Here is a 12,047-nt window from a genome sequence, read left to right as displayed (position 1 = left end):
TGGCAGCGGTGGGAGCTCGCTTTCCATCAGACCGCCGTGCGCATGCGCAGCCCCTGCCATGTGATGGTCTCCGTCATCTGAGGATGTTCATCTCTCTCCGTCGCCCTCTTTGGACCAGATTGTAACACTGTTTCGTTTCCCAAGAAGTTCCTCCCGTCAGATCCCGGAAGAAAACATGGTCTTCAGTAAGTATTCCTGCTTTATTAACAGACCTGCTGATTTGTTTGATCAGTAGAAACAAGTCGATGATGTTTTTGACTGAGATGAGTTTTAATGCTGGTGTCGGTTTCCCTCTTGTGTCTCAGAGACAACTGGTACTATCGTGGCAGGAGCAGGTAATGGAAAACGTCATGAATCACTCTGGATCAGGTTTTATTTATGGACAAAAACCAAGTCTGTATCATGAAACACTCCCCTCTGCTGTGTCCGTGTGCAGTAGGTGCTGTGGTCGTGGCTCCTGTTGCTCTGGGGGCCGCAGGTTTCACCTCAGCTGGAATAGCAGCAGGCTCCATAGCTGCTAAAATGATGTCAGTGGCTGCAGTTGCTAATGGAGGAGGAGTGGCAGCAGGAGGTGCTGTGGCCCTGCTGCAGTCAGCAGGTCGAGTATAGATGGGTTGAACTGTTGTAAGGTCATGAAATTGAATTCATCTTCGTTAAGTTTAGTCTGTTAAAGTGTTCAATCCCTCTTATGTGTGTCGTCCTGCTGTAGGTGCAGCTGGTCTGTCAGCAGCCACCACTGCAGCTGTGGCCGGTGCTGGAGGAGCGATGGGATGGGTGGCCAGCCTCATCCGCTGGAGATCTTGAAGGAACCAAAAAACAAACAAACATACAGTCGTTGTTGTTGTTCAATAGACTTTGGTGCACTTTATGATTTCAAATGTGCAATAAATCGGTTTAACTTGTGAGTTGTGATGTGCCAGCTGTAAATCCTTCCATTTATTATTATTGTTAATATTATTGTTTTCTGATTACTGAACACACATTGTAGTACGTCAGTAGATGTAGCTATTGTTAATTAGTTACACATGATCCATCCTGACGTCTTGAACAGGTTTCTTACTCTATCTAGCTTTCTGTAAACACAATATGCACTTCATGTTTACTACAAGAAAAGTACACATTGAACTGCAGGTGTTTTTAAAGAGACCACCCTCCACTGATAACTCTGATAAAGTTTATCCAAATTTAAATGAGACGACAAACTCTTTAGTTAAAATAGCCGATTTTTAATTTTCACCTTTACTACAAATACAATTTATTGAACATAAATAGTTAAGGCATCATATCTAAAACTGTATTTGTAAAAATACTCTTTGTTCTACTTAAGTTTTTTTAAGAGCATCACAACCTCCAGGTTTTCTTCTGTGATTCCAACACGAACCTTATTTTCTGAACTCAGGTTTGTAGGAGCAGCTGAACTGGTGTCATGCTGCATTTATAGAAATGATTAATGGTGACTTAGAATCTGAGAAGTGTTAGTGTTGGTGTTATTTAGGTTAAAGGCAGGAAGTGACTGGGAGACGCCCTCTTTTGTTCAATTTCTAACAAGTTTCTTTTCTTAAGAAATCACAGCTGATGCTGTAAGAGTCCAGTCGTAGACTTTGAATTTACTCCGTGAGTAGAATTGCTTCAACATTTATTAGACACAACACAAACTTAGCCTCTGATGTTCCCGTTAAAAATGGATAAGATCATTATTTACCATCTTCTGCTTAATGGCAAACGTGTTATTACAAAATGAGACCAAGAGACAAAAACACTAGAATGGTCCTTTAACAGTGAAACGTGCAAAACAAGTATAATACAAAAGTATTTTTTTTATTTCTTCCAGTATGTGATTTAGCTTTTCTAAAAAAATCTTCACTACTTCAGATGATGCTATGATTATGTTAATCCATCAGTTATAATACAATAATGTTTTAATGCAATGTCAGCGGAAGACAATCTTTTTATTTTTAGGGATTTTTTATATCCATAACTTTTCAACTTTCACCCATGCCTTTTAAAACCAATACAGTATATATATGAATTACACTGGTGATATATTTTAAACTAAAAGTTTGTAACAAGACGCGTCTTTACCGTAATCGCAAGACAAACTGCGCAACAGCATTTGAAGAGTGACTGATTTGGCAGCAGTATAAATTCGGGCTGGACTGAGGAATAATCAGCTGTGAAGTCTGGAGAAAGATCAGCGACAGAGCATTTAATGTGATTCGTGTTAAGGTAAGAACAAATCAGATTTTTCATCTAACATACTGGACAGTGTGGTGGAAACGTGTGAGTCTGTCTAATGACTAAATGTAAATGTAAACACAGTAACACACATGTAAAGTTTAGTAGCTGCAAAACACCTTGGAATTAATTAAATGACTTGTTGCCGATGAGATAGTTTTATTATTACATTAATTATATGTGCTGGATAGTATCTCAGACTTTGTGTTATATCTGTTTTTACTATTTCAATAGAGTTTTAAAAACTATTAATCTGAAAGTCAATGAACGTTTCCCTTAAATATTCACTACATTTTGTTACATTCATGATCCAGAAGCGTTATTTTCTTATCTGTTTCTTATCAGTGGGCGAAACATGCACAGGTACAACCTTAGGTACACTCTGCACAGGTTACTAGTCTATTACAAGAACACACCAAATGACATTTAGGTGTTAGGTTATTTGAACCTGTATTGTTTGGAAAGTGGACTGCACTCAGACATTGCTTAGAGATTTATTTATTTATTAGATTAGTAAATAAATCATTTTTTTATTCTTTACAGTGCTTCACAGAGACCAGCTGCATTGTTGACTTGACAAGAAGAAGATATGAAGAATAATAGAAGCAAAAAAGAGAGTTGGCAGGAGACACCAGAAGATAGAGAGAAGGATGGAGACACAGAGGAAGGAGATGAGGAAGAAGAAGACAAGACAAACTCTGAAACAGGGACAAAAGAAGGGAGCGACCCACCTTCAGTTCCATCTGGACCGAATGGACCTGATGGACCAAATGGACCTGATGGACCAAATGGACCTGATGGACCAAATGGACCTGATGGACCAAATGGACCTGATGGACCGAATGGACCGAAAGGCCCAGGTAGTATGATTCAGTTCAGCCTTCGTGTAATAACACATTATTTTACCATTAATGTTTCTAGTCATTGTTGTCTTCTGCTATACTGGTATACAGCATGTGCACCTCTCTCTCTCTCTCTCTCTTTCTTTGTCTATCTAAGATTTTCTAGATCTTGTTACAATACTGATAACATTCATACTGGTTCTCGTCTTTTAAACAAATACTAATACTTTAGCTTTCAATGTCATTTTTGCTTTTGTGTTTTAGGGAAAAAGACACTTTTTGCCATCGCAGTAGGAGCAGGTAAGACAATTTTCCACTGATTTTAAATACACTTGTTTAGTTTACAATTACTTTTGTAAACTAAATTTTACTGTAGGTGCAGTAGGTGCTGTGGCCTTGGCTCCTGTTGCTCTGGGGGCCGCAGGTTTCACCTCAGCTGGAATAGCAGCAGGCTCCATAGCTGCTAAAATGATGTCAGCAGCTGCAATTGCTAATGGAGGAGGAGTGGCAGCAGGAAGTACTGTGGCCCTGCTGCAGTCAGCAGGTAGAGTAGATGGGTTTTGTGTGTGTCATCTAGTTCTACTACTCTGGTCGGATGACAGTGGTGCTACTCTTCGTTCTCTCTTCTTATTCTGCTGTAGGTGCAGCTGGTCTGTCAACGACGGCCACTGCAGTTGTGGCCGGTGCTGGAGGAGCGGTGGGAGGGTTGGTCAGTCTCATCCGCTGGAGATCTTGAAGGAACAAGATTCATTTGAATTGTTTTTACTTTGGCCAAAGGATGAAGACAATTGCACATTGTATTCACTTATTACACAGCAATAAATGACTTAAATCATGGCTCCCTGGATTGTATTTTTTTTAAATGGATGACAAAATGCAGCCGAGCATCACTTTACTATGTTGATGTTCTGTTCTGGCACAATTTAACTGACAATAAAAAAAACACAGTTTCCCTCTGTGAGACTGTACAAAACTGTTCATGTTGGATATTTGTCCCACTTGTTAGTAGTTGACATATTCTAGTCTGGGCTGTTTCTGTTTGACTAAATACACATTTTAATACAGACTATGTTACTGCAGCCATGTAGATGTGACGGGCATCACTGGATATGTTCGTCTGCCTTCCTACTTTCTGTTCTACTCTAACACAACATTAATACACACTGAACTGAGGAGGCTTTCCTCACACACACTAACTAATCTAGTTTAGCATCTGATTTTATGTGTGGACCTGAAATCTAAATGTACAAATTACATTATTGACAAATAGTTACTCGGACATTGTTGATTTTAGGGCTTAGCTGCTATTTTTGGGCTTAGCTGCAGGTTATAGATGGGAGATAAATACCCAGTGTCGCCCTCTTCTGTTCAGACTCTTACAAAGTTTCGTTTCTCTAGAAATCCCAGCAGTCCCTCCTATTTAAGATCTGACTCAGTCTCATGCTGCTCACTTTTTGAGAAACAATGGGCCTCTGTGAGTATGACTGCTACTTTGACTCTATTGCTTATATGTTGCATCAATGATTTACCTTTAATGTTGCTGATTATTACAGAAAATGTCTTTGATTAATGCTGAGCTGTAGCTGGATGAGTCATTTATTTTTATTTTGCATTTCAGTGACATACGCAGCAATTGCAGCAGGAGCAGGTAAGAATACTTGAACATTTCATCGTACAAAATCTCTGTTTAAAGTGGCCTGATCACTGAATCCACTTTCCTCTGTCGTCCAGGAGGGGCTGTGGTCTCTGCTCCGATTGTTCTCGGGGCCATAGGTTTTACCTCAGCAGGAATAGCTGCAGGTTCCTACGCTGCAGGAATGATGTCGACTGCTGCCATTGCAAACGGAGGTGGAGTGGCAGCAGGGAGTCTGGTGGCTGTTTTGCAGTCTGCAGGTTAGTAAACATTACTGGAAGGTGACAATATTAATAAATAATAACTATTATCAGCATTTATTCCTGAAGCATGGAAAATACCTAATTCCTTAGAGGGATCACCTTGAAATTCATAGGAAAGAATAATGTAGTATTATTTCACACTGTAAACAAGCCAGGTTTCTATATTTCTATATTGTTTTATGAAATAATAATATTCTGCAGGGAATTCTCAGACATGTGTTATCTCACTATAGGCATGGCTGGTCTGTCAACAGCTGCCACCACAGCTGTGGCCAGCGCTGGGGGAACAGTAGGAGGACTACTGGCTATGCTCATCTGAGATCAAGCTGAAATCCTTCCCAATAACGTATAAGGAAGAATTTATTTCCCATCGCCAAATGAAAAAAAGTGCCAATTATATAAATGAAGGACATAACTAACCGAAGTAGAACTTATCTCTGGGCTGTGCAGATACTGTTTTAGTGTTTGTGTCATGCTACTTATTATTACTGTCAAATAGTTCAACTTTCTAAAAAGCAACTAATAAAATGCATTTGAACAATAGCAGCTCATTGTTTTTTTGAAATGTATCTGTTTATACAAAATGACGGTGGTAATAACCTCAGGTACAACCTCTGAATATAAATACTTAATATTACACTTGATTAAGTGATTGAGGAGAATAAATTCATATTTATTAAATCCCAAACAAAGCTTATCATCTGTCTTTCCCCTTTGATGTTTATATTAGATTTTAGAAATTACTAGATCTCTGAAATGTGTAATAATGAATCTGAGTTACATTTTTTTGTTCTCAGCCCAGAGCTTTCATTAAGGTCATGATAAAATAACAAATTCAACTTCACAAGGGCAGTGAAAGAAAAAAATCTGAATGAAGAGAATAGGCTATATATATATATATATATATAAGACAAGGCTGGACTGAAAGACAGCACAGGAGCAGGCTCTGAGTACAAGATCGAATCAAGATCGTACAAGAGGCAGGAATCTACAATACCAGGCAGGACCCCAGGTGCAGGTTGAGCAAAGATGCCCCTGAAACAATCCAGCACATAACAGGATGCAAGATGCTAGCAGGCAGGGCATACATGGAACGCCATAACCAAGTGACCGGCATAGTTTAGGAACATCTGTGCCAAGTACAGGCTGGAAGTCCAAGTCAATATGGGACACACCTCCAAAGGAGAACAAGGCTGTGTTGACAGATTTAGCAATCCCAAGTGATAGCAACATCAGGAGGAAGGAGCACGAGAAGATAGAGAAGTACCAAGGCCTGAAAGCAGAAATGGAAAAGATGTGGAAGATAAAAGTGGTACCGGTGGTAATAGGAACACTGGGGGCTGTAACTCCCAAACTGGGAGAGTGGCTCCAGCAGATCCCAGGAACAACATCTGAGATCTCTGTCCAGAAGAGTGCAGTCCTAGGAACAGCTAAGATACCGCACAGGACCCTCAAGCTCTCAGGCCTCTGGTAGAGGACCCGAGCTTGAAGGAATAAGACCGCTCCAAGGAAGGAGCGAGTAGGGAAATTTATTTGAACACCCAACATTAGTAAACGCCATTTAATTTTAATATTTTTCAAAGCTGAGGAATTTATATAGTTAAGAGCTTATCGCGTGTAAAGACACAGGTTCATAATCAAAATTGTCAGCATTTTTCTTCTCATGCTCCGAGCATGCTTTCAGTTTCAAAGTACACGTGCTGCCGGTTTGAAAACATGCTCAGACTCAGAGAAGAAGATGTCATCAACACCAAGGACAACACAGCTGACACCAATAGAGAGTACAGTATGAGGGGTGAACAAGGTCGCAGCTGGTATTCCTGATATAAAATTAATTTGTGTTAACATAAGTCTCTCTGTAGAGAGTACATTGTTAATGTTGATAGTGTTTTAAGGCAGACTTTATGTGCACTTAGCTGAAATTCTCTGAAAGTTTCTGAAACAACATTTACACTTTAAAACAGTGTGCACTAAACAGAAATGTGTAATTTTACATTTTAGTATTTGAGTAGAATTAGTTAAAAGCACAAACAAAGCTTAGCAGCACGTGAACAGTGATGTAAGTGCGATTAATCGGATCAGACTCTACCCTTTCATAGATGCTGAAGTGACTCTGTCACCCTCTTTTGTTTCTAACACACTTTCATTTCTCAGCAAACCTCACCCCACCGCTGCACTTGGTGAATAAAAGCCAGCTCAAATCGAAGCTCGTCAGAGCAAAGAAAGAAATGGACCCTGGTGAGTGCACCTGCTCCTGCAACAGTAATGACACATGAAAATCTAAATGTTAATGCAATGTGTTTAGTACAGTTTATTAATGACAGTCAACACAGCAAAGGTTTTAGATAAGACTGGTTCTGCTGTAATTAGATGTTAATGGTTTTATTTTGTGTTTCAGTGATAGCTGCAGTTGGGACAGGTAAGACATTCAGAGACTTCATGAGTTAACTGTGTTTACTTTTGCAAAACAGTTTTAAAACCTTTAACTCAGAAGGCAAATAACATTATCTATATATCATGCATGATCCATCTGTGCCACTTTCTTATCAAATATGTGCAGTAGGTGCTGTGGTCATGGCTCCTGTAGCCTTAGGATTCACCTCAGCTGGAATAGCAGCAGGCTCCATAGCTGCTAAAATGATGTCAGTAGCTGCAGTTGCTAATGGAGGAGGAGTGGCAGCAGTAGGTGCTGTGGCTGTTTTGCAGTCAATTGGTAAAGATTTTTACGATTTAATTTGATCATTTAATTGGTTTTAACTGCATCTTCAACAAACTACTCTGTTTAGGTGCAATAGCTGTGCCACAACACCCTTAAATTTAAAACCAAAAACTTCTCAGTTTCTCTGAAGCTTTAAACCGTGTCATCCTGCTGTAGGTGCAGCCGGTCTGTCAGGGAGCGCCACTGCAGCAGTGGCCGGTGCTGGGGCAGCGGTGGGATGGGTGGCCAGCTTCTTCGGCTAAAAAATAATGAAGGACTATATTTACATTTGTCTAATGTAAACAATTAGTTGGAAATGCTATTACACCAATCAAGCTAGTAATAAAGTATTGTATGCAACAAAAGAAGTCTGGTAGGATGTTTTGTTGTTCCTTTCAAAAATGAGTTTTTATTATGGAATATAATTAATAAAATGTATTTGATGTTGTCTTTTTTACATTCACTGTGTGACAAAAAGCAGTAATAAATGAAAGAATTACCTCTCTGATCTACTTTAATGGTGTATTTAACATTTGGGAATGATTAATATTCCTCAGAGTCACCACATCCTGCTCGGCCAGAACATTATCCTGTTACTATCATGATCCTGTTTTAGTGATGACTCATCTCAGCATAATAAACCCAGCAATCTTAAACATGTCATTTAATCTTCTGTTACTTCTGATCACGTACGGTTTTCCTCAACTGCATCAGCACATCAAACACTTTCTGAAACAGTGTTTTTAAAGATGTACTATAATGTAGTATATTTGATTGTAACTCTTGCTTTGCCTTGTGTGTGTGGTGATGTATATTTATTCCCCCCAAATGAATGTGTTTCCTATAAAACACATTTAGTTTTGTTTGTACAAACAGTAACGATCACTGTTACGTCAGTGGTGTTGGGGATATTTGTAGATATCATAAATTGTTGTGTATGTCAGACGTGTTAAAATATGACTGGATGTTATCAGTGAGCTGAATCAGAAAAGCACAAATGAAGTAGATGACTCATATTAAGCTCAGACATGATACACTTGTTCAAGTCAGTCAGAACTAGTAATAGTTCTGGTATTTTAATGATTCCTTAAGTCATCTCTGTCAACATACTGCATACTTACTTACTGAACAGTGTAGAACCAGCTTGACGAGCTGGGTGGCATCGATCTCTTTAGTCTGAGAGAATGGAAGTAGGTGGTGCTCATTTTCTATTGTTAAACACATTTATTTTATTTATTATTAATTTATTTATATCTTGATATAATTTAACAACATAGAACGTAGCACCTTTTTGTATCAGAGAACTTTACTGGTGGTGCAAGGGTGGAGCTTTGATGAGCTACAGCTCATTAGCCACAAAGAAATCAGCCGATGTGTGTCATACAAATTATGTTTGTTTGACTGCACCTACTTTACCTTTAAAGCTAAAGATGTGAACAGAGCATAGAATAAGATTCAGTACAATAGATGATGATGATTGATGAGTTTATTTTTATTAAATTGTGGGAAAGCCTGTTGGGTGTGGTGGACTACTTGTGTAGACATGCCCAAAATAGACATATGATGCATGAAATGTAAATGTGTGTACACAAAATTTAAAATGTAAATTTAGTTTTTGCTTTTTCTGGTCTCTCTAACAAACAATTTGTAATTATGATCTCCTCCCCAGATCTGTGCCTCGATACAATCCTGTCTCTGAGGTCCACAGACAATTCCTCAATTCAACGAAACTTCTTTCACTTTGTGATTGTCGTGTATTGTTGTAGAATTTTTCAGAAAATAATGAATTTAATCCATTTTGGACAAATTAGCAAATAATATGCTAAATGAAATAATGAACACTGTCATGGGTTTGTTAGCATGCTGATGTCAACATTAAGCACAGTACAGAACTCCTAACATAGCTGGAGACTCAAAGTGTTGTGAACTGAGTTTGGCTCATGGTTATGTGTTGTTTTAATTTCCCAATTATATCCCAATAATGTAATGACAACACCACAATAACAGGAAGGTTGTTGTATTTTGCAGGCAATTTATTTTGTGTTTGCAAATGACAGTGAGAGATTAAAGTATTTCAAATGCACAAAAGCACAATCAGCAGCTGGTTAGTGTAGTGATAAGGTCCCGGGAGACTGAGCTTAGAATCCCAGCTGTGGCCTACGTCCGGTACGGGTCCTTAGGCAAGACCCCTTACACTTCCTCCATCCTGCTTGCCCTTGTAAGTTTCTTTAGATAAAATTGTAAATGTAAAAGCATCATCACCACCAATGAACATCTGGAAACTGACATCCAATCTTCATCTTGTACATTTATCACATATTGACTTGTTTTAATCCTTATTGATAAGATGAAAACAGGTATTGTGTCTTTATTCCAGTAGTTTATTGGTCTTTGAATGGTGCTGTAAACCAAGTTATGTTACACATACAACCAAATATCTTTGTTAGATTCAGATTCTTCACAGTAGGTAAATATCATAGTCTGTATACATCAGTAGGATGTATACTAATTTTGCTGTATTATAATAGTTTGGTTACAAATGGTCGAGAGCATCCATCCCAGTGTCATTCCAGCGCCTGCCAAATATCCATTACCAAGCCACGACAGACCACCCGCTCCTACAGTGATGACATTACATTTGAGAAATCTCAAAAGACTATTATCTGTTATTGTCAAATTTTTTCAGTACTGTAGAGCAAACCCACCACCTACAGTCTATAGATTCTTACTCATTTAACCTTTTCTTCTATAGGAATGTCCAGTTAAGGCATCTGCTCTTTGGCACATTTTTTATTTATTCGTATTGACAGACTGGAGACAGATGTTCACTAAGACAATAAGATGTAAGTTAATAAAGCTTTCAGTTATTTACCTATAGACTGCAAAATTGCCACCAGACCTCCTGTTGCAACTCCTCCTCCATTAAAAACTGCAAACCATGCCATTAGTTTGGCAGCAATGGAGCCTGCTGCTATTCCAGCTGAGGTGAAACCCAGACCAGCCACAATAGCAGGAGTCAGCACCACAGTCGCTGCACCTCCTGGATAAGAACATAGGCACAGTTAGCAAGTACATTTACTCAAATACTGCATTTAATCAATCAGTTTTCAGGTACTTTTTTACTTATACTTTACTATATTTATTTTACCTTGTTAGTTATTTTGCTGATTCTTAAGACAAATATAATCCATGTTTTACTTCCTCCTGTAGTTTTAGTCATCGGCTCAGGAGCTTTAACTGTCCAGGTGACTGCTGATGACCTTGCTAGAACCTTATGAGTTTTTTTTTTTTTATCAGACCCAGAACACTAACAATGTAGCGTGTTCTTTCAGCTCGATGCTACTCAACATTTGATGCTGCGTCACACACACACATACACACACACCAGAGAGACAGAGAGTGGAGCGAAATAAGGAACTGCTGTGTAAAAACACTTCACACCCTGAGGCTGTTGTTACAGGTACCTAACTAGCACAGATTGCTTATTGTTTCTGCTGTAACAAATGACAACTACACTGTTTTTTTTACAGAAGGACAGTCTCTTGATATCTTACCTGCGCCTGTGACAATGACCTTACCTGATAATAAAATGTAAAAAGGCAAAAACAAAAAGACATTATTCATAATGAAATGGCCCAAGTACTATTTGCTATTAAATTTGTTAATTGTAAATCTTTTGTAACAATATTTTAAAATAAAAATATATATTTATATATAAATAAACTCACAGATTTCTTGCCAGTCAGCTTCCATAGTGGCAGTCGTCTGAGTCTGAGAGGAAACTGAAAGGAGAGTGTATTTGGTTGATACAGCTGCCTGATGACGTGAGGACCGGTATCATTTCTGACAAACTGAAACTTACTAACAACTGAAATAAAATGCTACTATTTAACTTTAATTACTCCTTTCAATCAAATATTGAACCATTCTAGGTCATATTTAATGTTTGGTTATTACATTTGACAAAAACCTGCACAGTCTCAGAGGTGTTAGATAAATTAACTTGAATGGATTTTGGTCTCTGTCTCCCCCTAATGTGAAAAGCAAGGATCATTTTGGTCAGTGGAAGACGATACCCAGTGAATAGTTCACTGACAGCCTGGTCTCTCTGTCTTTTTACTAAGTGTCAGACCATAGGAAGTTAAAGTCTTCCCTGCTCTACAACCAGCTGGTATCTGGTCTAATTATATGAGTCAGTGATGCTGAATCACACACAACGGAGATGATTAAAACCAGAGCAGTACAACAGTCCCAGTTACAAAGAAATTGTAAGTATTGTTATTTTTTAAAGGCTAATGTAATGTGAAAAGGGAACAGTAGAAATTTGATCTTTTGGCAAACAGTGACACGAATATGAGTATTTATACAGGTCTAAC

The 12,047-nt window shown here is 38.5% G+C and overlaps 4 protein-coding genes across 7 annotated transcripts; 3 read left to right on the top strand and 1 right to left on the bottom strand.

Annotated features, from left to right (window-relative positions):
* Positions 1–78: 78 nt before the first annotated feature.
* Positions 79–905, top strand: LOC113158700 (interferon alpha-inducible protein 27-like protein 2A). Its single transcript, XM_026354799.1, has 4 exons — positions 79–185; positions 306–335; positions 437–598; positions 710–905. Exons 1-4 carry the CDS (start codon positions 176–178, stop codon positions 802–804), a joined length of 297 nt encoding a protein of 98 aa, XP_026210584.1. The 5' UTR covers positions 79–175; the 3' UTR covers positions 805–905.
* A 421-nt stretch (positions 906–1,326) lies between these two features.
* On the top strand, positions 1,327–3,914 carry LOC113158699 (interferon alpha-inducible protein 27-like protein 2A). Of its 4 annotated transcripts, XM_026354797.2 has the most exons (6): positions 1,342–2,226; positions 2,779–3,031; positions 3,086–3,095; positions 3,342–3,377; positions 3,454–3,621; positions 3,719–3,914. In XM_026354797.2, the coding sequence occupies exons 2-6, from the start codon at positions 2,825–2,827 to the stop codon at positions 3,811–3,813; spliced, it is 516 nt and encodes a 171-aa protein (XP_026210582.1). In that variant the 5' UTR covers positions 1,342–2,226; positions 2,779–2,824; the 3' UTR covers positions 3,814–3,914. The 4 variants fall into 4 exon arrangements, with proteins under 4 accessions (XP_026210583.1, XP_026210580.1, XP_026210581.1 ...); XM_026354798.1 differs by having other exon boundaries at positions 1,327–2,226; positions 2,779–3,095; positions 3,454–3,538; positions 3,717–3,914; XM_026354795.2 differs by having other exon boundaries at positions 1,334–2,226; positions 2,779–3,095.
* A 557-nt stretch (positions 3,915–4,471) lies between these two features.
* On the top strand, positions 4,472–5,516 carry LOC113158701 (interferon alpha-inducible protein 27-like protein 2A). Its single transcript, XM_026354800.1, has 4 exons — positions 4,472–4,551; positions 4,696–4,725; positions 4,809–4,970; positions 5,207–5,516. Exons 1-4 carry the CDS (start codon positions 4,542–4,544, stop codon positions 5,290–5,292), a joined length of 288 nt encoding a protein of 95 aa, XP_026210585.1. The 5' UTR covers positions 4,472–4,541; the 3' UTR covers positions 5,293–5,516.
* Positions 5,517–10,031: 4,515 nt separating this feature from the next.
* LOC113158009 (interferon alpha-inducible protein 27-like protein 2A) lies at positions 10,032–11,477 on the bottom strand. The gene is made up of 4 exons (XM_026353658.1): positions 11,400–11,477; positions 11,226–11,249; positions 10,544–10,711; positions 10,032–10,289 (listed from the first exon to the last, which is right to left on the bottom strand). Exons 1-4 carry the CDS (start codon positions 11,422–11,424, stop codon positions 10,177–10,179), a joined length of 330 nt encoding a protein of 109 aa, XP_026209443.1. The 5' UTR covers positions 11,425–11,477; the 3' UTR covers positions 10,032–10,176.
* Between the last annotated feature and the right edge of the window lie 570 nt (positions 11,478–12,047).

This window comes from Anabas testudineus, chromosome 12, assembly GCF_900324465.2.
Source record: "Anabas testudineus chromosome 12, fAnaTes1.2, whole genome shotgun sequence".
In the NCBI taxonomy this organism is placed as follows: Eukaryota; Metazoa; Chordata; class Actinopteri; order Anabantiformes; family Anabantidae; genus Anabas; species Anabas testudineus.
Note: the sequence above shows the minus strand (reverse complement) of the source record. Positions and strands in the feature narration are given on the sequence as shown.

What these genes read in the sequence shown, in the direction of transcription:
- LOC113158700 (XM_026354799.1), top strand. An exon ending in TACTATCGTGGCAGGAGCAG is followed by an intron (nt 336 to 436) that starts GTAATGGAAAAC and finishes GTCCGTGTGCAG; the next exon opens with TAGGTGCTGTGGTCGTGGCT. An exon ending in GGCCCTGCTGCAGTCAGCAG is followed by an intron (nt 599 to 709) that starts GTCGAGTATAGA and finishes GTCCTGCTGTAG; the next exon opens with GTGCAGCTGGTCTGTCAGCA.
- LOC113158009 (XM_026353658.1), bottom strand. Translation starts at nt 11,424, where the DNA reads ATGGAAGCTGACTGGCAAGAAATCT. An exon ending in AGCTGACTGGCAAGAAATCT is followed by an intron (nt 11,250 to 11,399) that starts GTGAGTTTATTT and finishes TTTTATTATCAG; the next exon opens with GTAAGGTCATTGTCACAGGC. An exon ending in GGTCATTGTCACAGGCGCAG is followed by an intron (nt 10,712 to 11,225) that starts GTAAGATATCAA and finishes GTTCTTATCCAG; the next exon opens with GAGGTGCAGCGACTGTGGTG.
- LOC113158701 (XM_026354800.1), top strand. An exon ending in AGCAATTGCAGCAGGAGCAG is followed by an intron (nt 4,726 to 4,808) that starts GTAAGAATACTT and finishes TCTGTCGTCCAG; the next exon opens with GAGGGGCTGTGGTCTCTGCT. An exon ending in GGCTGTTTTGCAGTCTGCAG is followed by an intron (nt 4,971 to 5,206) that starts GTTAGTAAACAT and finishes ATCTCACTATAG; the next exon opens with GCATGGCTGGTCTGTCAACA.
- LOC113158699 (XM_026354795.2), top strand. Translation starts at nt 2,825, where the DNA reads ATGAAGAATAATAGAAGCAAAAAAGAGAGTTGGCAGGAGACACCAGAA. An exon ending in GAATGGACCGAAAGGCCCAG is followed by an intron (nt 3,096 to 3,341) that starts GTAGTATGATTC and finishes TTTGTGTTTTAG; the next exon opens with GGAAAAAGACACTTTTTGCC. An exon ending in TGCCATCGCAGTAGGAGCAG is followed by an intron (nt 3,378 to 3,453) that starts GTAAGACAATTT and finishes ATTTTACTGTAG; the next exon opens with GTGCAGTAGGTGCTGTGGCC.